The sequence below is a fragment of the Phalacrocorax aristotelis genome, chromosome 3 (assembly GCF_949628215.1).
Source record: "Phalacrocorax aristotelis chromosome 3, bGulAri2.1, whole genome shotgun sequence".
NCBI classification, from domain to species: domain Eukaryota; kingdom Metazoa; phylum Chordata; class Aves; order Suliformes; family Phalacrocoracidae; genus Phalacrocorax; species Phalacrocorax aristotelis.
In genome coordinates, this window is record NC_134278.1 from 66,553,212 (window position 1) to 66,576,958 (window position 23,747).

Consider the following 23,747-nt stretch of genomic DNA (forward strand, 5'->3'; position numbering starts at 1 on the left):
CTGTGATTGTTACAAGTACTACAAATATGGAGGTGGATTTTCAAAAGTATCCAGTGATTTTGTGAGGTTGAGTTGCGATTTCATTGAAAGGCTGACTATCGTGCAACAGACTCATATTTTAGAAATAAGCGAAGAAAGAAATGTTACTGGAAATCAACTCTGCAAATCTTCAGCTTAATATGGATCTGTTTAAATTACGTCAAAGGATTTTTTTCTCTTAGTCCCAGATTAACTCTTCCTGTGTTTATATTTCTGTGAATCTGTTTTGACTGACTTAAGAAAAATACCTGTGGGGCAGGTGTGTTGTGAAAAGTAGACATTGTTCTGTTTGGTAACCAAAGTGGCTTTGTTGAAGACAATTATCCCTTCACAGTGTAACACTAAACGAGGTACCTCAAGTCTGTTGAGAATCCAACTGTACTGACACTTCAGGATTCAGCATTGTAATGTTTCTATTACAGGCAGGGTGGGGTGACAAGGTGCTATCAGGCTTATTTGGTGCTAGTTCTAGTCTAGGGGAAAAAAGCTTTACACAGAGGAAGCAGTAATTACCCTTATTCTCTCATTTTTCAGAGACTGAGAATAGGTGGTAGTTTTCTCAATCATTGCAAAAATATTATTGAAAGAAACCAACTCAAAATCCAGGAGAGGAAGATAGAAATTAACTGATGTTTCTGAAATAAGAAAGTTTTCACAACAGAAAAAAAAGAATTAAATGGTATTTTAACAAGCATTTTGGCATAGATCTCAATGTAGCATCTGAAAAGTTGACATCATCTCATTTACAGATTTCCTTTGTTTCTTTGACTACAGAGTTAGAAGAAATACTTCATATAATTCACTCTACAAACAATTTTTTAATTCTTGGCAAGCAGTGTTGTCTGGAAATAACATCATACGTACAGATGTACTTGTATACAATGCGTACAAAAGCACTGTAACAGACACTTCCAAAATGCATATTGGGTTAGCAATATGCCTAGTAAAGCTCCAGAACTAATTCCTCCACACCACGCTACAAGAATTTGAGGGGAGGCATATGCAATTTAGGTTACTTACTCAAAACAGGCTTTGAGTATTAGGCCTGGGAAATAATGAACGAAAATTGTGCTGATTTCCTGACAAGAAGAAGTTACAGTCTACCTGGGAATACCTTCCCTGCACAATGAAAAACAAGAGTCTAGAGCTTGCTGTTCTGCTAGAAGGCAGACTCCTGCTGTCCATTCCACACACATAGAAATTTAAGACACTGAGTGAAGAGTATAAATCAAACATAAGCATCAAATCTGCTATAAATCAGATTACTATTTTTCCTGTAGGGTACCTGTATCATCTGGTAATGTCCACATCAGACAAATGCCTTCAGGAAATAAAGAACACAATGGATTTAGAAGTCCTATTAAATGTTATGCTGTGTAGAGAGATTGCCAAACAAAATGAGAAGCAGGGAACCAGAAAAAAAAATTGCAGAAACAAAAGGGAAATTGATCAGAGTCAATGATCACCATTCAGAACTGAGAAAGGAAGGTTTTAAGCTTTTGTGTTTTGTGGGTGTAAAATATCCGGGAGTAAAAATGATTCAAGACTGATCAGAGCAGAGGGATTCAAAACTCTGGCTGGCATCCAGGAAAAATTAGTGGCATAAAATTAAAGAGGAGTTCTGAGAACATGTGTGCTCACACAGAATTAAGGCATGGAGAGAGAGGAGTAGAGGTGAAATGGAAAAAAAGGAGGATGAGGCAGTGTTGAGGCAGTGTTAAGGCAGTTATGGATGACACTTCCTAAACTATTATAGATAGATTTACATGATCATGTCAATCTGCTCCTTCATGTACAGTCTTCCAAGGAGCCACTGAAGCCACAGGGCCACTGCAGTCAGCTAGGGCAGGCAGTATGGAGCTGGTCCACACCGAACTTTATAAAATTTTGCCTTTTGAATGCTGCACACAAGTTTGTAATTGGGGTAGGAGGATAACTAGCCTTGAAGCTACGGGAATTGGGAAAGACATTTTGAACCTCAGCTGGTTGCACAGTTACAAATAGAAGTAAATTAACAGCAAGTGCATTAATAAGGACAAAAGGACCTATAAGTTGCTACACTGTATTAGCACTTCAGCTTTTTAAATTATAAGACTAGCAACTAATTCTGAAATCCAATCTAAATTTCTAGTGTACTTTCTACTGTTCACCTTAGAGAAGTCACTGCAGAAGTACAGGCTACAGTGTTGTGACAGAGATCTGTCCTGGAGCAGTTCCACCCAATTTGAAAGAAAACACTATTTAAAATTACATTTGGCTCATGAACTGGCCATAAAAACTACTTCCACAAGGTGTCATCATCTGTCACTACTGCTTCTTCTCCTAAGAAGGACATTGTGAGCATCTCCTCTCTGCAGCTCAGGCACAGAACAGACCATGCCCCAGACCTCTCACCTGGCTTGGGGAATGGTCATTACTCCAGCAGCATGCAGCTGTATAATGGGGGAATCAGCTCCTACTCCACCAGCTCTTTCAGCAAGAGCTGGTACAGCCCTGAGACAGACTAAAAACTTTTACATGAGTAGCCTTACATGAATTTTTGCCGCAACAAGCTTCAGTCATTGTGTCTATTTAACTACTTGTGTTGACATGTGAACCGATTTTAAAAAAGAAAAAAAAAAAAGAAAAAAAAAGAGACAAATAAAAAGACGCATTTTAAAGCTGAACTACTTGCTTTCTTGTGGTCTGAAGGGCAGCTTTGCAAGCCTTGCATAAGGTATCCCCAGCAGAAGAGTGTGAATGACGAGAGAGAGCAGTAAGCCCTCCTAGCAAATTTATTCTGGACAGGACCTGAATTGCTAACTACAGCCTCACCCACCATTCCAGCTGGTTTAATCCCAGATCTGCACTGATCATGTACCTTGAATATTTCCTCCTGGGAATACTGACAAATACCTGTGCACTGTCCATGGCACTGGGATGACTCACAAAAAAACACTTGAAAATCCTTCTTTTAGGCAGCCCTGCTACGATTTTCAGAAGTGCATTGACAATTTATGCACAAGGGCTTTCAGGAAAAGAAAAAGTGTCTTTTAAAGCTGAGATTTTCAACAGTAATTAGGCTATGTTTAAACTAGTAAGCTGTGTGCAAGAGGAGACAGCAACCAGCTGGTATTGAGAAACCAATGCCAGCTACCCATGTTTCATCACTTGGGGGTTATTTCAGACTAGAACTTGTCTGGTCCCGTGGGCTGGACAACCATTAGTGACCAGCGTATGTTAGGTGTGTTCCTGTAGGGCATATATCAGCTTGGTTTTGTCTGCTAGTAAACTGGGTTCTGCACTCTGAGACTGCTCTGAGGTGTAGGAATCCTTGCCACAGACCCTCTTGGAAAAGCCCACTCAGAACTTTACCTCTTTGAATGTTCAGCCATCCCATTACACTTAGTGTCCTTCTTAGCTATGTACTGATATCAGCAAGATCAGTTAGTAGTAGCAAATATAACGCATGTAGACACTCTAAAACAATGACTTAACAAATCAGAGAAATGAGCTTTCAGACACTGAGTTCTAGAAAATCTGCATGTTGCACACACATTTTTCTTTTGAGATGAAAATCGCAAAAGGAATGTAATTTTAGCAGATCAACTTCTAACCTCAACCGCAAACAGAACCCCAAAAAAGTAAATTCTCATCTTTATGTCTGCCAAAGTGAAAAAACAAGGCAGTTTTAAATGAGATAAAGATCTGGCACTAGATACTTGAATATTTTTTTTAATCTGAAACTAGAGCCTATGCATTGCAATGGCTCCTTAATTGGTTAAAAAAAATGCCTACCAGTCTTAATGAGCAATGCTTGTACACACAGCACAGCTAAAATCATGCAAAAACTATTACAGTAAGACATAAGCTTGGATCAATATTCATTTAAAAATACATACTTTTCAGATCACAAAATCTATACTTTTTAAAGCAATGTTAGATCAGCTACATTAATATTATTTTCTTTTCTTACAGGTTAAACAAATAGCATCTCCTTTAAAGTACAATATGAAGCCAGTCAGTTTTGTTTTCTCAATAAAACATACTCTTCACTTCTATCTAAAAGTAAGACTAGGTGTGAAATAACCTCAGGTTGACCAGACTTCAGCAGATCCTCTCTGCTGAGGACTCAGACAGTCTAAGCACATGAGAGCCAAAAGTAAGTTACAAACTGCAAAGAAAAAGTTCAAGTTTGTTCCACAGTCAAAAATCACACCTATTAAATCATAATGACATTTCTTGTTTCAAGTTGTGCCCATTCAACTGTGTCATGCTAGTCACTGTGTTCCTGGTATTGCTTTTCAGGGAAGTCATTTGAATGGCAGAAGAGTTGCGCAAGTAGCTGGCGGATCTCTCTTGCTGATCTTTCCTCCTGCAGCGAAGCTGGTTGTTGAAATGTCTTCTAAAGCTCTCACTGAGAAAATACAGTGCAAATGGGTTGACACAAGAGTTGCAGAAGCTTAGCACTCGGGCCACTAAGGTAACAACCATATGTCCTGTCGATGGATCAATCTCATTGTAATTAAAAGATCGGTACATGTATAGCACGTGGTTAGGAAACCAGCAGATAGCAAAGAAGCCAACAAAAACTAGGACAATTTTTGCCAGACGTTTCCGAGTTTCCATCTAAAAAGATGAAGAGAACCCAATGAACAACAACGAATAGAACTACTCCACATAACAAACTTAATTAAAACATGTAGCATTTTGCTTTATATTAACTTTAACAATTATCATAAGGCCAGTAAAAATGCTTCTTTCAGGGGCTGATTTACTTTTTCTATCTCATTTACTTTCCTTTTTCACTTTCAGTTTACTTTCAGTGACAGACCTGAGCTGTTTGCTGTTACAGAAGGTTGCTCTTTCTATATGATACACACAGCAAGAGTGATTCATGATCCAAGTAAACATTGGCTTTTAGACTGAAAGCACGCACCAAAGGATGTCATGAAACATAACCTTTTTCTGATGAGATCTCAGTGCTTGGCTTGAAACTTAGCTTTACTTAAAAAGTTATTTAGAAACAATTGGCTTTGAAATGTAGAGACATTGTGAACTAAACGTAGAGACATTGCTAGGTTGTTAACTGTATGATGGCACTTGCATCCCATTATTTTGCCTGAAATGCCTCAGCTTGCACCTCTCTCCTAGACAAACCACCAAAACTGCATTGCACAGCCTGAAGCACCTTAATTCTAGGGTAAGGTGAAAGGTTCAGTTAATCTTCAATAATAACATGAAAGAAATGTACCTTAATGTACCTTAATTGCAGTGCTGAAGTATAACTGGGTTACAAGACAGATATTAAAAGTGGCTGAAAAGTTGACAGAAAATGAGCCTACACAGTGGTTCCAAGCTAAGAGAGGGACGGAAACTGGCCAGGTAAAAGGCACCAAAGGGAGGCAGCAACTTTCTACATATTCCTCATAAAAGATCTATTATGTATGCCAGATACCAAAGTTTTGCAGAGACAGGAAAGTTTTCTGGCTTTGCTCAATTTTCTATCAATTGCAACCTGAAAAATTCAAGTGAATTTATTTTAACAGTGTTTCAAAATCTGTGAAATAAATCTTTAAGTAGTATTCTTGGCTCTGTCTAAACCAAAACCAGTGGGGAATTCACAAAAGATAGGAAAAGTCTACCATTCCAGTTTGGTAGGATTTGCACTCAGACAGCTTGCAAAGGCAGACTAAAAGGTACAGAGGTATAGGGTGAACATTACATTTCTGTGTTATGGCCTAAAGAAACGTGAGTTGATAGCAATAGTCTGAATGTACTTCCTCTTGCTGGGAGATATGCAAGTACACCAGAATTTTCAATTCTTCTGAGTGTCATAGATTAACAGAAAAATAAAAAACCTAAGTAGAATGAAAAAATATGCTCTTACTTTGAAAATACATGTGGGTTCAGAAATGTGATATAAATTAAATATTGTTTCCATCCTGAGGGTTCAGCCAAAAGGCTCTCTACATTTCTCAGGGAAATAAAATAATACATGAAGTGCTAATATGTATGTATTTTTGACAAGAAACAGGCTATAGTAGAAATGAAATGCTGAGCAAAAAGGGCATAAGGGAATGTGGTCTTTTTTTAAAAAAGAATATGTATATGCTATATATGCAAAGATATTTCAGTGAGTATAAAGGTATTTTCTAAAATATTGGCAGAGAAAACCCATCCAAATTGTTTTAATGGGCATAAGTATTTTTCTCTATCAATACTAATGCTTTTGTAAAGTGGTTGAGGCATTTTCACTGCAAAAGCTGTTTGTATATATAAATGTTCCTCCTAATGAACAGACTGTTGCTATCTTATTGCTTCCCGTGACTTACAGGGAAGTTGGCTTTGTCCAGCATTTTAAAATGCTTTGTCTCAAAGGTATAAAGAACCTATACTGAAAATTTTATGGCATCTATAATAGAAAGGGTATTAGAAAAGTGCGGGTTCAGGATTGTATCCAAGAAAGATCTACTAAGAAAGCCAAAAAAGGATCAGTTCATTCCCTGTGTTCATACTTTCAGCACTCCTTGGACTGAGAAGAACCTTAGATCCCCTAAGAAAAATTTTCCCCACCTATGTCAGTTTTTTCATTTCCAAGCACAAATAAATCTGGGAGAATTTTCAAAAAGTTCATATAAGACTTTTTCCCAAAATGGCTGCCCATAGAAATAGGTGAAGCTGTTATCCTGAAAAGTGGGTTCATTCGCCCTGTGTGCAAAATGCCAAACAGCACACAGAGTGGAGGCATTTTATTTAATTCATTTTTGTGCAAAGGCTGGTGCTAGGTGGTAAACCCACAAAGCCAGCACACCGCACTGACAAACTACAAGGCATTTATACAGTTAAACATGTCAGTCACAGCTAATATTCACACGCCTCAGCTAATAATTGGTTAATTTCTTTCTCACTTGGATGTAACAGTACAGATCACTTCTGATTTACCATGCATGCTCAGAGAGTAAAGGACTTATTGCTGGGGGGGTGGTTCCTGGCCTATGGGCCTGATTTTTAATATTCTAATGAGGATATTTCCCCTACTGGGCACTTTGTTTTAGTTCTTATCAACATCCCAATTAGTTGTTCTCCTTGACTCTATACTTTATCACCCCGTTCTCAGCGGCTCCTGAGGCGGGATGTTTGCTTTGATCAGTCTCTCAGCTCTCGCCAAGGATAGAATCATAGAACAAGTGCTTCCCTGTCTCTCAGTTCCTGGCTCTGGCCTTCAACTTCTGTTTTGCCAGGCTGGCGGAGTTCATTGTTACGGCTTAGCGGAAAATTCCAAAAGTTCCGTTTTCTTCAGGATATCAAAGCCACTAGCATTAAATACAAACACATTGTTCCTCAGTATGGACACAAGTAACTGTTACACTAACACCACATACAAACACGTATCTGAATCCTATTTCTTGTTATTAATATGCGTTGATGACATTGAACTCATATTTTCCCTTGCTCAGATTCATTTATATACTGGGCTTAACACTGAGTCATTGTAAAAACAAGGAGATTTTTCAGATAATCCTCAGCTTAGTGAGTGCCTGCATGTGGAAATTGAACTAATAATCTGTGAAATCCAACAGTTTGGATGTTATAGTTCCGGTACATTAATTTATAAGTGTATACAGCACAAAAATCTTTCATCGGGATGTAAAAAGGAAATTGCTTACCTGTCTTTTGGAATGCTCACTGTATTCTCCAGGGATGTTGTGAGCACTTTTTATTAAACTCTTTGCAATATGATAGTAGTAGATACTAATAATGGCAAGAGGGATAAGGAAATACACAAGGAAAATCAGCACAGAATGGATCTTTGGGTGTGTATCATCTGTCATGGGGTATGGTATGCATGCTGTGAAAGTGGCATTATTCGTGTCATTGATGTGGGCCAGTTCAGAGAACACCACTTCAGGAACTGCTAGGAGCATGGAGATTACCCAGATGGCAATGGCTTTAACACAGGTCCATAGCACTGCACTGGAGGTCTGGATGTCCATGGGATTTACAATTGCTTTGTACCTGAAATTGATCAAAATGCAGATGCAAATTACAAGTTATTGTTTTAAATTCAACGTGTGATTCATAAGGCTACTTTATACCTTTGATTAAAATAATGCTATGTTTTGGTCTTATTTATAATGTCAACGGGTTTGTAATCTTTCTTAAATTTGCATTCTCTAAACCTCCAGCTTCATCAGAAGCCCACCAGAAGTGGCAAAAGGACCCCTGGATACAACCTGTGGCTGTAGATGCCCATTCTGTGCCAGCCTGGTGAAAGCGCGGAAGCAGCCATGACTCTGCTCTTTCTTTGGCCACATCCTCTCAGCAAACCCACAAATGCACAGCCTACCTCCCTCCATACTTCCACCTCGCTCTTGTACCAGCTCATGCACACTGCAGTTTGTTTCCTTCCTCAGCTCCCGCAGCCCAGGACTCCCTCCTGTCTGCCACCACAGCTTTCCCACTCTCGGACTCCACCAGCCCCCTTGAGAGCGCCGGACAATAATCAGCGTTCACCACCTCTTGCCAGACCAGCAACAACCGCTGCTGTGGTGGCTCTCGCCTTTCCACCCCAGCACTGCACCTTTCTGCACACAGATATACTGTCCTGACTGTAATGCCTGGAATATAAGCATCTTCATAAAGTCAGGCAGGAATGACTCCCAACGGCCCGTGCAGAAGTATTAAACTCTTGAAGAAAGTAAACATTTCCACATAAAAAATTGGAGGCTGTTGCTCTATACCACGTTTTGGGAAACTGTCTCACAATATATGATTACACATAACCCTTTGCAGAATTGATAATTTCATAAACATTACAATGAAAAGAGAAACTATTGCAGAGAATGAAAATATCACACTACAGCAAAGTAAAATAAACGAATAGAAGTAGACTCTGGTCAGGAATTCGTTTCTTAAAAAAAACTCGTTGCTGAAGGTGATATAGATTGAAACTTACCACAAAAAAAGGTCAGGTTTAGAAGGCCAAATATACTTTGAGGAAAATATTTCAAGGATACCTTAACGCTTTGCTCAGATTTTTAATTTATTTTGAAAACATTTATTTTCCAAACATTTATTTTGAAAACAAATCTTTTCAAAATATAAGCAGATTATAGATTAATGTTTTTATTAAAAACTGAGCATTGAACAAAACATTTCAGTTTGTCTAAGCAGTGGTAGTTTGGAAGCTTGCTTTATCTGATTTTTTTTGTTTGTTTCTTCAATTTTTTGTTTCTCATTTTGATTTGATTTGGGATGGGTGAGGGTTATTTTTGAAATTGCAGGTGTTTTGAGAAATGGAAAAATTATTTTTCTTTAACATCTAAATCAAAGTTTAACAGGTAGAAGGAACTCGGGAGAGCTTCATACTCTAAGTACATAACTTTACTCATGTTAAGGTCTTTCTAGTGAGTGGAGATGTACTTTCAAAGGGTGAATCAGGGTTAGGTGCATTGAATCACCTTCTCCCTCCAAGCTCATTTTATAGCTAAGAGTGAGAAGAACTGTAACTTAGATATCTCTACGTGGTGATAAAGCTCCTTATCTGTGCATGTAGACATATATACATGCATATAGAAATATAAATATGTATGGGTAGGAACAGGTGTCTAAATACACACCCTGGGTCAGGTTATGGCTAAATATAACAGTTGCTGAAGGGAATGCTGAGAAATGCAGTTATGATCCCAAATACCCTTTATGGCTGATTTGCAGGTCCTGACAGGTACGTCATAACCCCTCAAAACCTTGAGCAGGTGTTTGAGGAACTGCAGATAAAAGTTATCCCCATGCAGCAAGCTGTGATCTTGCTGGAAACCAACAGTGGAAATGGCTATGCCACGAAAATGTCTGCAGCAGAGAACTATCTTGGTACCCTAGCAAATTTTTCTTCAGAGAATATATGAGTCAAAATGTGCTTTGGATTCCTCTTTCTCAGGACTGTGATAAATTGACTTATCACTAAATGATCACAAATAGCGGCTGTTTATGTTCGTATCCTCTCTGAATTCAAAATGCTGATTTCTACTATGTCTTCAGCCTTATTATGGAATAGAAAATTAAACTCGGTAAACTGTGTCTGTTAATTCATGTTTACCATTTCTTCTAACACACAATGAGAAACTCCCTGGACACCAAGGTGTAAAGAAATCCTTTATACTGCCACGGGAAGGATAGAAGCTTCTGCACAAAGCATTAATGCTCTCCAGTACAAATTGTGACCTTATTATTCAATAATTTCCTTCCTCTTGCTGTTTGCCTTGATTTAATTACATAAAGACAGACCTTCTGTTTCATTTCATTCAACTGAGGTGACGTCAAGTCTTTACATCTGCTCATTTCTTTAAAATTTTACATTGCTGGGGAAGAGCTAGCTTGGGGACTTTGTAGGGGGGAGGATGTTGGATAAAAATCATGTTTCATACTGCAGGGGGTTTTTTCCTCTCTTCTCCTATTGCAACTATTTTGACTACAGTCCTGTCCCCAAGACAGTGACCGTGCACAATTAATTGTTTTAGCAGCATTTGGTCTGGTTAATATCTAAACAGGAAACCTCTTTGGGAGCCTTTACATTAGCAGAAAATGTGGCATATATTTGTGCCTTGACATATATTGCTGCTTCAGCAAATAGCATGCCTTTCCCTGAGGAACAACTGACTCCAAGTTGGAAGGCATTGGAGGAGAGCACCGCTTTTCACAAAAACAGCTGGGTTCAGCCCAGAAAGCTTCCTCTTTAATCCTATCAAAATTCTGCTTGCTACTTCAGCTGAAGATGGCACTCTTCTTCCCAGGACTCAGCCCTGCAGTTAGTCAGTGTCAATGGGAAGGAAAAGGCACTAAGTGCTTTAAAAAAATCTGTCATCTTGCTTATATCTCTGAAAAGACATAGAGTAGAAAGAGACAGATTACAGATAAAATCAAATATAAACTGAGAGAAATTAGAAGTGTTCCCAAAATGAATACCTAGCCTTTTCCTTTGTGTAAAACCAGTGTAAGTCTAAAACATACCACCATCCATTCAAATTACAAAGTTCATATCTTCTATCGATAAAACAACACTAGTAAATCAGGGTAAGGGTGCCAATTATCTAGTCACATTAGTAAGCAAAATCCATCTTTCCCTTTACTTCACTGATGAAAAAAGAAAATCATAGGTTGCCACAAAGATCAGGAAATAATTATAAATATGCATTTGGTTTTAATTAAAAGCCGTCATGTAAATTCTGTCTTCCTACATCCTCTATCATTATCACTGCTGACAAAGGCATTCCAACTCAGGAAATACTTTTATAATAAGCTTCCTTTCTTTGGAGCTGTGGTTTCTGCCAACAGACACAAGCACTAACTCGCCCATTCTGCAGACACTGGTTTTGTTTGTATAGTGTTATTTTCATTATAAAGCAATCTCCTCCCTTCCACACAACCCACAAAAAATTGGTGAAAGAAAGAATAACCTCTTCCTCCAGAGTTAAAACATATTGCTACCTTCTAAACTCCAGCATAGCTTATCTATTCCTCCCCATTTTTGTTTTCAAAGGCCTTCACAAAGGTATTTCTCAGCTCCCAACTAGTATGGGAAGCTCTATTCCTGTCTCTGCTGTGTCCACAATGCTATTCCCCTCCCACACATTTGACTTCAAAAGAAGCTGCTTCATGACTAGTCCTAAACTGTCCCTCCATTGCAGTGCTACCCATCTTTCTAGAGTGTTTTGTTGTGATCCCCTTCAAAAACAAATTAAAAAGAAAAACAAAAAAAAAGGACAATATTTAGGCAGCCACGGGACTGTGATTAAAGCCTACCATTCTAACCAGAAATGCCTCAATATTTCCTTGCCCTTTTGTTTCTCTATCTTGTGTTGTCGCTACTTAAAACCCCTTCAAGTCAGAGACTTCCTTCTTGTTCCTGTTCATATAGCACCTACCACAAACAGGACCCTAATTTTTCGTGCAGTTTCCTACAAACCATCCCAATGCAAATAAATAAATTTAATAATGAAGTGTCATAAACCAAGCAGAAACCTAATTCAGGCAGGGCAGATCCATACTACTTTGATTTAATTTCCATTTTAATCCTGGAGCTGGAGGGGTTGGTATCATCAGCTTTATTATATAGCTTCTGTTTTAAGTGATGTTGCTGTGTCATAGTATTGCATTTCCTGAAAACTGTTTGTTGTTTACCAAAACCTTTCTAAGTTAGCATTTGATTGTGTCATTGCATGAAGATTTCAAATGCAAAAAGACAGCATTTAGCCTAACAATATAAAAGGATATAAATATATCTGAATAGTTCAATATTTGTTGAAAACATCATGTCCAGTTGTAGTCCGCTCCACTAAAGTAGAATGAAATTTTAGATGAGGCCAAATCCCTTTTCCTTGTGTGGGAAGTTCTGTTGTCTCAACTCCAGTTGCATCATTAAGAGGAGAATGATTTATCTAGCTAAAGATAATGTGGAATCATTTGAAGTCCAGTGTCATAGGAACTTCTTTCACAATGCACAGTCTGAGGTTTGCATTTATGTGATTTAATTCTCTTAAAACCTTGCAATTTAAAGTAGATTTCTTAAAGTTTTTTATAGTTAGTGCTAATATTTTTGTTCTGATCTTATCTAAGTGCAGAGAATTGCATTGACCAGCAATGAGGATCTCAGAGGTCTGATAGCTGAATATAATGAATAGTGTTTGACATGAAGACTAGCAGACCATGTGTAAACACAGTTCAAATGAATGTCAGTGGCATGTGTTCTGTGTTTCTCAGGAGGAAAATCCCAAGATTTTCCTAAGTGGAAAAAGTTTTCCCCTCTAGAGAAATATGCTCTATTGAGCCAAAAACTATCAATATTGCTTCAACAACAAAGTCTGATTCAGTCTTTTGGATGATGATTTCTCCACCCTGAAAAGAATCAAAATAAAAGTTTCCCAGGTTGGGCTTTTTTTTTCTGCATGAAATACATTACCTGTCCTTTCCACCCAGCATTTCAGAGGATAAATTTTCTTTTTCCTTTTCATTTTTTCTTCTCTTGCAACTTCTTTCTCTTGTTATTCCCCTCACATTAGCTAAATACATTTCTTACAAGCTAGTACAAACCTTGCAATGCTAGCTCACTGCCTGCAGTCTGGCTTTTTGGTCTTACTTGTCTAAGCCCATTTACATATAACTGCACTAGTTAAAAGTACCATTAGTAATTTGTTCAAGTCCCCTCCCCAGAGCAGTAATAGTAAATTGTTACACTGACTATTATTCAGAAGAGGTCACATATGTCTATATTCCCAATAGAATTATATTTAAGTTTGATACTGCTAAGTCACGGATGAATATATTTTTACATATCTTAAGATAGACAAATACTTCTTCAGCAGAGTTGCAGTTTTTATAAGTTTCTATTGTGAAAAAAGAGAGGAGAGGAGAGGAGAGGAGAGGAGAGGAGAGGAGAGGAGAGGAGAGGAGAGGAGAGGAGAGGAGAGGAGAGGAGAGGAGAGGAGAGGAGAGGGGAGGAGAGGAGAGGAGAGGAGAGGAGAGGAGAGGAGAGGAGAGGAGAGGAGAGGAGAGGAGAGGAGAGGAGAGGAGAGGAGAGGAGAGGAGAGGAGAGGAGAGGAGAGGAGAGGAGAGGAGAGGGCAACCAGAAGCCATATATAACAAAAACTTATGCTACATCAACATTAGCAAACTAAAGAGTGGCAGGGCCAATTCTCGGAGGCCACGTGGCATTGGCTGGACACACGTGACCATTCCATTAAACTCTTTAATCTCCCAATATGAGACCACCACATCCAAACAAGATAGGCAGTTTACAGTTCTGTTGGAAATGACCCCTGGGCTTGTGTTTAATCCTGAATCGTGCCTAGGAAATGTTTAGGAGAATATTGATTGACCCAGGTCAAAACCACACCATGGGCTACTCTAGCAGTTTGACAAGCAGTTGACTTCCAGTGCTCAGGCCTATGTTTTGGCACTGTTGAACATGTTTTTGTGCATATATATATACATATATTAATATATACACACATATATCTTTGCATACAAACATATGCACATAGAGAAAACACACACTTTCAGGTGCCTAGTCCCAGGAACACCACCCAGAAGCCTCGCATGATGGCTGGCCTGCTCCAGCCTGCCATGGCACTCCTTTCTTGACTTTCAAATTATGCAAGTAGCTGTACTTCCCCTGCTGCGCGTGCCAGGAACTTCCCTGACCAGACCTACTCGGTTTGCATCTAAGCTTCATTAGGATCCTGAAACTAAGCACAGTAAAGCTGAGGAGTCTGATCTCAAAGTTGGGTCTAAATAATGGCTGGAGTACATTGAAGTCATTAGGCTTCACAAAATAGCTGTGGCAAAGGCAGCTCTGGTACCTGCCTCTCCAAGAACAAAATAGAGCATTCATTCAGCCAGGGTGCCCAGGAGTCTTTACTCAGGCCTGCTAGACAGTGGCTCAAAATTAACATTTTCCCAATGACAACAGAACCTTATTCTTACCAGGCTGTATCACACAAACCCCTGGACTTAGCATTTCCGACTGGGAAGTACAAGACAGCTTAGCGTGTGTATTCTCTTGGCATTTAGTGACTTTCTGGAGCATTTACCTCATTCCAACACTAATTTGGAATTATGGATTTTGGATGCTGCTCACAAGGGTTGGACAGGAGGAGGGGAAGATCAACAGTTAGGTTAGAGAGTAGGCATTGCAATATTAGCCCAGACAAGCTTACATACTGATTGGCTTTGTCCCCTAGTGCTCTGTTCTCCATCTAGTCATATCACATTTTTCCTCAATATAATCTATTGTAAGAAAAAATAATCTTAGAAAACCATACCTAACCTCGTCTTATTCTTTCAGAATTTATATTCTGAATCCTGAAGGGTCAAAGGAGTTTGAGGAAAGAGAAACATTTTGCCAAATGGGCTTCACCCAAACCCCATTGCTACCCCTGCCTTTAGATTGATGACATGAGATGCATGTTTATCTGCATATCTACCATATGCTTACTGCATGACTCCCATCAATGATATTCACACATACTTGAATAAAGATCTCATAACATCATCACTGCTGGAGCAGAAGGTCAATAAAAATATCAGTTACAGAAACTAAAATGCCTGGAAGGAGAAATCCCTAGTGTAAATATGCTCAGTGCCTGTTTACCTTCGTAAAATTGTTGCTGTCACAAAATCATTCCTCCCATTTCCATGATGAGTTCAGTAATAGTCCATGCCATGGCAGACAACATAACTATTGAGGAGAACATTACACGGTCAGATGATTTTCAGAAATGTTAGAAGCCAGGAAGAATTAATAACCAGACCTCTATTAATTTATTTGGAACAGACTTAGATCTTACCAGTTGAGAACCTAGACCCCAAATCTCTAATTTCTAAATTCAGAAAGCTGCAACTTAATTTATTTGCTCCAGTATCATAATTTGGAAGGCTCCACTCTGTCACTTTTAAACTTGATTCCAGTTAAATTTCATTTGCAACTTCTGTTGTAACTTTACATGTAAATCAATGTAGATGGAAAAAGAAACAATTACTCACCACAGTAAAAAAAAGAAACATTAAAAAACCATAGAGGAAAAAGTTAATGTAGCATCTTAAAATACAAACAATCAAACAAACTTAGAGCCAAAGCACAAACATGACACTATGTTAAAAAAAATATTGTGAAAATAAGTTGGAAAAAAATGAAACAATATTTGGATAGTCATGTGAAGGACAAAAGACAGTCATATGAGACAGAATGATAACATATCAGAATAATTAATTTCTTTCATATTCATACACAGACCACAATTTTATTTGTACATATGCTCATACAAAGCTGGAAATATACAATTAAATCTACATGCAGCTGATCTAATTATGCCAAGGTTTGTACGTATTGTTCTCTCTGACATCTAACAAGTTGTGCCAAGTTAATTCCAAAACACGCTTCTCTTCAATGGACACCAAAGTAGGTTTCCTCTTACCTTCCACAAATTTCATGAACTTGTCAGAACTTACCTGCTATTTGTAATCACACTATCAAATTGAGCTGAATCTCGGCATGGGTTTAGTAGTTACTAGTGGAGGTACACAGAGATTGTCACTGCATATGCCTTGTTTCATTAGTACATATAAAAAGACAAAAAGAACCTAGCGCTAGGAATATATAGTCTGGAAGAATGGTCCTGCAGCAAAACCTATATGAGAAATATACCAGTTCTTCTATAATTAAACTATTTAAAATCAGCATTCAATGAAATTGTCCCTTTTAGGAAGAATATTTGAGAGATCCATCACTCTGCACATATATAAAAGATACTTATTATTTATTCTCTAACAAAATTATCATAACAGAAAACGTGAAATCTTTTCCCCCAGAGAGAGCATTAGTAGAGCGTATTTGACCTTTGACATTACTTCTGAGGACCTGCTGAATGCAGACTTGAGGATTCCAACAGTCCAATTCGGATAAACCCATTGCAATGTAACATATAAGGGAATTGTGTACCATGTTATGGGGAGAGACAATGAAATAAATGTATGAAGATTTACATTCAGGCCTGCTTGGTAGGAATTCAGCTAGATCTGCCGTTCAGCAGCTATTTTGTCTGCCAAAGGCACAGGCTTTTACTGAACTGATCGAAGAAACAGGAAACAGCTTTGTAACTGTCAAACCATTAAACAATGGGTTCGTAACACCTTCTCAGGGTTTAGGCTGCAACGTACAAAAGGCTATCGGACACTGGCATTTGCATTAATCAAAGCAAAATTGGCTGCCGCCAGCACAACACAGGCACTGCATTGATCAGTGACAAGGGTAAACACCACAGCCGTTTCTCACTTTGCCATCCTCAGGACTAAGCAGTTTCCGTATTAGCTGAAGAGCACACACAGGACACAGGCAGAAAGGCACAAGTTTAACAGATGTGTGTGTCTGTATGAAGCTTGAGAAAAAATTGCATAACTTGGGAGGAAAATATTATTTTCTGAGAAGTGATTTTTCAGTTGTGTAAAGATGGTCACAAGAGGAACTTCTCCAACAGCTGACTTGAATTGCCTGACTTGGACAAACTTACCCTAAAAAAGGTAATTCCCTAATCTACTCCGGATATAAAATTTCTCCTGCATTGTTGTGTGGACTTTTTTCCCCATCCCTTTTTTCTTTCTGGAATATTTTTCTTCATATTCCCTTTAGCTGTACAGAAAGGATATCAATTAACTAAAACATTTTGAGGTGGGGGTAGGTGAGGATGGGCTTCACTGTTTAACTTGACAAAAAAATGTCAGAATTTCCTCAATGATGTTCTGGTGAGCTTTATTTTGTCAGTCAAGTTTGCACATATAAACTAAATGGTGAGCTGAAACAATGTGAGAGACAAAGCTTGCCAAATCTCTCTTAAATTTCTTTTGCTTTGCCTGTTATCACATAATTATAACCACACTGCTACAGCCTACAGTGAGAGGAGTATCTGGACCATCATTTCTTTTAATGTGCTTCAGTAAGTCATTCATTCAATACATTTACCTCAAGTCTTAGGGTTTCTACAAGATGTACTTATAGATTTTATAGTTCTACTGGTCCCACATAGTTTTGTTTTCCCATCTACTATATACAGTCAAGGCATTGTTTTTCTCTTGTACAGACAGGCTTTCATTTTACAGTTGATTATTTTTTCTTTATTCTTTGGTTAATTATAGGTAATTTTCAGGGTGTCATTTAATACTTTCCTTGTCAAGGCTCTTTTGTCCCTGAATGTCAACTATTAGAGCTCAAAACTGCTCACTATATGTAATAAGAAATGAGGATTTTAGAGGTCTCAAATCACTATATTTCAGCCTGAACCAGCACCTGACATAACAAAAGAAGAAACTTCAAATAAATTCTGAAGAGTAAAAATAAATTTTTATTAAGAATGATTTTACTAATGAAAAATCCTAAAGTAGTTACTAGGGTACCTTTTCACACTTCTGAATGTCTTCAAAATATTGCCTGAGTCCTCCAAAAAGTAGGAGACAGTAGGCATGCAAACTGAGCCAGAATGGCTTTTGTCAGAAGTCAGCACCTAAGATACTAAACTTGCACAAAACATTTTTGAGTCTCTACACTTTTAAAAATACAGATTTCAGTCTTCCAAAAATTAAACAAATAAAGAAATAAAACAAATAAACAAAAAGGATCAAATAGTTTAGCTATTCAAATCTATAGGATACATTTTAAGCATCTCAGTCAGGCACTGTTTTGTTATTTATGTGTGAATTTAAATTTTCAAACTCCTTTGTAATTAAGATATGGGAAAGGAGTCATGGCACTATTGAAAAATAACTTTGTTAACTGGCTAATCAAATATGTGTCTCATTAAACGTGTCTTTCTGTCACATTTTTTAGGAAGACTACAAAGAAGATGCTATTTCAATTGCAGTAGGGCCAGTTGCTCCACTGTTCAGCTTCACTCTCTTCATTAAAGTGCAGCAGGACTGTATTTGAGCTAACACATTTAAACCCTTCATTAGAAAGAAAATTCAATCTAGAAAAAGTAGCAGAATTAAATTTGATCTTATTTTTACAGATCACATAAAAAATGAGGCATAAATGACAGCCAAAGAGAAAAGGAAAGACTATGTGGGACAAATCTAAAGCTGTTGTAAGGAGCTGCCACTCATTCCTTCAAAGTCTATTCACCCCAGGTCTCTTGGCATTTTTTGGATACAACTGCTTTTCATCAGCATACACAATAATGCAGTGATGGCCAGAGGTGCACACTGTAGCACTCAGTCTTAATCCACTGCCCCTGAGTTTCTCCAGCCACCTCTCCACACCGAGGCTTACTCATCACCCAGCTCTCTAGCTCTGAAAGGCATCCTGGAAACATCTTTCTGTACTTGTGCTCCGCTTCCTTACCCTAGAGACCTTCCCAGGCGCAAAACAGCCCTGAGAAGAGAGTAAGGAGCCCCATGGCCCCAGTTTGCACTCTGGGCCAACTGCATGGCCCACCATGGACATAGATTTGAAAAGCACTCCCTGAAGCAGTGAACAAGTTCATGGGATGGTTCAAGTCAGCCACAGGTCAAGCCAGGTTCATCCCTGGCTTGTCTTTTTTGCAGTCAGGAGATGCTGGCACAACTTTTCTTCATGTGTGCAATGCTGCATTCCCTCTGGCTACACCTCTCACCTCTTTATTTTTACCCTACTCATCCAAGACCACACCAAGTCCTGGGACTTTCGCATCAACATCCATTAGCCCTGGCCAAAACTGCAGTCCATGGACCCTGGAGAAGCAAGCTAGACAGGGGACCCATTTTTATTTCCTTGTCCATCTACATTTCTAGCAAATGGACCCCTGGCCATCATGTACCATCTCTGTGGGCACTCTCAGGGTATGCTGAGTGCTATTGGAGGTCGTCTTCCCTATGGCCCCTTCAGTTCCCTATTTTTTTTTTTTTGTTTGTACATTGTCCCTTAATCACCTTCCTTCTTTTTTTCCATTTGTCATCCACTATAATTATATTAGGTTTTCTCTTTCTGTAATCCACCCTCTGGTTTTTTCTTTTTTGTTGTTGTTTTTTTGTGGTGTTGTTTTTTTTTTTTTAACCAGAGAAATATTAAGGTTTCTAGAGGTGGTCTGGTTTCTTCACAATAGAGGAAAATCAACAGGAGCAGTGGCCATGCAGGGCAGGGGTGCTGTCCCTGCACATCTCCTGTGCAGAAGTGAGAGGGGAGAGCTGGCTCAGCAGCACTGCTTCTGTGCTGCCTTCTGCACCCCAGAGGAAAGGGAGACTGCACCCTCCTCTGGCACCACCACTGCCAGTGCCACCACTGCATTGTCTCTGCTGCTACCATCCCCACCACTGCTGCTGACCTCCCACACCCCGCCACCCCAAAATATGTGGGGCCACAGCAGGGCACCACCACCCACCCTGGCAGCCAGACCCACAGGAGCTCAAGGATGGGAAGGGCTGTTGATGGGACCAGCTGTTATTCCTGGGATGGGGATGGGCAACCTTGGGCAGATCAGCTGGATGCTGCCAATTTCAATCTGAAAGTGTGCTCTAGGGAAGTCTGGGAAGCACAGTTACAAATTACATATCGTGTTTGTACACAAAAAACCCCAAAGCAAACCTCAGATAATCTCACTACTAAATAATGAAGCTTCCAGATAGAAGGTGCACATTTGCCATACTGAAAGCACAAAGTGAGCCTGAGAGAGACTTCTGAGACAAAAAGCCATATGAAATAAAGGAAGTCTAGAAAAGATATATATGCAATGAATACTACTTTTTCTTCCTTACAGCTTCAGTTTGTAGGTAATGATCATTCAGAGTTTACTGTTTCTGTAGCTGTTGTTGTTAAATGTATCACATACATGCAATTTGCCATGCAGAATTTCCACATAAACAATAAGTGCTAATCACACTGTGGAAACCAAGACAACCTCCCTTATCCTAATTCACGCAGGCACACTGTGACAGAACTCTAAATATTTATAAATCTGCTCCTAGTGTAATCAATGTCTGCAGTTCTAACAGTCCTGTGGTAATAGGGAATAAAAAGCAGGAAAGGCTTAAATGATCATAAATTAAAATGTACTTTGAGCATTATCTGTGAAAGAAGGGGTCACTGAGAAGACATTGTATACCAGACCAAATATGTACTGGATTATAATGGAGCCTTTTTAGTGACATCACGGCTTCCAAACTGCTAATACCCTATGATAGATTTGCTTATCTGGAGATAACACTGCCCCTAGCCAGGCCTCGCCTCCTCATCACCTCTTTGGTGCAGGATGCTGCCACCACTTCTGATCTGCCAACATAATTATACACACAGTTTCCCCATAACCAAATCTAGTCAAGATGACAGACGTTAGAATCTGGCTACAAACTGGGGCGACAAAACCCCGCTCCACACCAGTGCCTCCCCTTTAGTTCAACACAAGTGTCTTTCGTACAAAAAAGTAGACCTGATTCCAACCCAAACTCCATTGGCAGTCCAGCCAGCTTCACTCAGAGGTGACCTGGGCCCCTAGGAGATAAGTTTCTGAAATCAGTAGCTGTTCTTCTGACTGAAAAAAGAAATGGGTTTTGTTCACAGTAACTGAAAATGTAACTGCAGAGGTTAAAGAAACAAGGTTGTTAAATTCTTAGCATAAACATTTCTGATATCTGTACATACTGTGGACTCCAAAATGCTGGATGAACGTGTTTATTATGAGCTTATATGGTCACAACACACCATCTGTAGCCAGTTTCTAGGATGCGTAACTCTAAACGTATTCAGTGTAAACAGATTCGGCATTATTACTTCTTCAATCTTTACTGATATTAAAAGAAGGATATAAAGTTATATGGAAAAGCAAACAATGAATGTTCCAAAGATAATATATAAAGTAAATGCATGAATTCTTAAACATGAAGACACGATCATTCCCTCACATTACATTTCACTAAAGATAGGATCTCCTTTGCAAATAACTTGCTCCCTTTTCAAATAAGATAGAGTGGAAATAAAGCAGCAAAACTGCAAGGTTTGCTTGGCTCTCCGAGGACAGTTTTTGACATACTCTTTGACTGAGATAATCAGACAGTTAGAGATGTTCACTTTAAGGTATGTTTTGCAAGCTCTTCTTCAAAAAAATATTATCAGTTTTCATAAGTTACGAAGTCTTTATACACAAGTATTTTATTTAGATCCTGATTCAAACACCATTGAAATTGAAGGCTACTCTCAGGTGGAATCAAATGATTTACTGAACTGGCTACATACAAGAAATAAATTAGAGTTATACTCTATTAAAAAAAGGATTACAAGTTTTAAAGAAACTTTACTCTAAGTGTGAAGACAGACTACTAAACTCAAGGCTTTACATCATGCACCAATGTAATGCATTTGTTTAGCTTAAAATCTAACAAAAGAAAATGGGGTAATTCCCACAGAGAAGAAATTAAACATTTGCATTTCTGGCTAAAAAGAGCAATAGTTTCATTTAATTTCAGATTGCCAATTACACTGCAAGATTTTGTCTTTCAGAGCCTGAAGCACAGTCCAACAGACACCCAGTTGATATAAATCCCTGAAGTATCCATTTACATTAACTGGGCGGAAAAACTTGGGATCCAGCTCTTTGTTTCTTCCTAATTTGACAAGTACCGGAGATGGAAGTGTTACTTTCTAGGTTTTTTTGGAGGACTTTCTTTTTTTTTCCTTTTCTATAAGTTCAGAAGAAGCCAAAATTAATAGTTTGAACCAAAAGTTTAAGACTGACAATTACAATAGAACAGTTTGATGCCTCCAAATCCCCAGAGCTGAACTAGTTCTGGCAGTCACCTCTGGTAACTTGCTCTTCTGTTAGGGCACAAATACACACACACAAACTTTCTCAGCAGAAAAAAAACAAGTCTATTAAAAATACTTCTGTGCTTGACTTGGTTTGAGCCGCTCACTGCCTGTCAACATATCACTGTGACTTGTCATGGATTATCCTTAGGGTCTAAAACCTTCCTATAATTAATAAGATTTTAATATCTGGGCTGTTACAGGACCATCCCAGAGGTGCAGAAGACAGGACTAAAACCAGTTCTTGCAGCTGGCACCCTGGAATTTGGAGGCCCAGGTGCACCCATTTCCAGAAACCTGGTACTTAAGGTACTTATTACTAACTTAAGTTAGTACCACCCTTGCCATCAGTGAGGGAAGAAGTATGGGCACCTCACAAGTTGGAATGACGGGACTGCAAACCAGGGATACCTTATCAGAGGGGTGCTTTATTTTTCACACCAGCTCCAGCTAGCCTTAGCCCAAGCTGCTGAGGGCTGAGAAGGGGCAGCCAAGCTTTCCTACCTGTCAGCACTGAGGGCTGTGAGGGTGAAGACAGAGACGCCAACGGAGGTGAGCTGGATGGCAGGGATGAGTTTGCAGCCCACCTCCCCAAAGAGCCACTCCTCAGAGAAGTACCGAGAGGCATCCACAGGCACACAGGTCACCAGCAGCAGCAGATCACCAGCAGCAAGGCTGGAGATGAAGATGTTGGGCACACTCCTCATGGCACTGTTGGATATGAAGATCTTCATGAGGGTGATGTTGCCCAGCAAGCCCACAGTGATGATGAGCAGGTAGAGCGAAGGGATCACGCAGCGGACGGTGAACATGGCTGTGCCCTGAGATGGGGACAGCAGGGCTGTATCTGGCACCAGCTGGGCGCTCCCATTCCCCCCGAGGGGCATTGCCGTGAGCTCGGGTGGCAGCTCTGCCTCCATCCTCCACCTTCAGGCAGACCGGAGGTCTTCAGTGCAAAGTGTGGTGGGAATCACTGGGAAGCTTCACCTCTCTGCAAGTCAACAAACTTTCTCCCCTCCTGCCTTTCTTCCTCCCCCTTTTTCTCAGCCGAGTTTTCTTCCCGCAGGAATGCGAGGAAGCACCGTCCGCCGGCGCAGGTGGGGAGGGGTGGCGGTGGGGGGGTGTAAAAAAAACCCGGCCGCTCCCTTTCAGCAATTCGGGCAAACCCTCTCCCGGGGGCGCGGGAGGGCGACGTCCTGAGCCTGGAGAGCGGCGACCGCCATCAGGGCAGCAGCCCGTCCTCGCCCTCGGGAGCGACCTCGGGGCTCCGCCGCCGCCGCCGCGGAGGCACGGTCCGGCCGCCTCCCGCGCCCACGGGTGGCGGGCCCGCGGGTGGCGCTGTCCAGCGGCGCCGGTGCTGCTCGCCCCGCGGCCGCTGGCGCCGGAGCCCCGATTTATACCTGGTGCTGGG

General features: G+C 39.8%; 1 protein-coding gene across 1 annotated transcript; it reads right to left on the reverse strand.

The window, feature by feature from the left end:
• Positions 1-842: 842 nt before the first annotated feature.
• NMBR (neuromedin B receptor) lies at positions 843-23,692 on the reverse strand. The gene is made up of 3 exons (XM_075087786.1): positions 22,841-23,692; positions 7,689-8,037; positions 843-4,647 (listed from the first exon to the last, which is right to left on the reverse strand). The coding sequence occupies exons 1-3, from the start codon at positions 23,254-23,256 to the stop codon at positions 4,246-4,248; spliced, it is 1,167 nt and encodes a 388-aa protein (XP_074943887.1). The 5' UTR covers positions 23,257-23,692; the 3' UTR covers positions 843-4,245.
• Positions 23,693-23,747: the final 55 nt, after the last annotated feature.

Bases quoted from the DNA above. Each gene is read 5' to 3' on its own strand.
- NMBR (XM_075087786.1), bottom strand. From the start codon at position 23,256: ATGGAGGCAGAGCTGCCACCCGAGCTCACGGCAATGCCCCTCGGGGGG. The intron at 8,038-22,840 runs GTAGGAAAGCTT...GATCAATTTCAG, and splicing joins ACAGCCCTCAGTGCTGACAG to GTACAAAGCAATTGTAAATC. The intron at 4,648-7,688 runs GTAAGCAATTTC...TCATCTTTTTAG, and splicing joins GTGAGCATTCCAAAAGACAG to ATGGAAACTCGGAAACGTCT.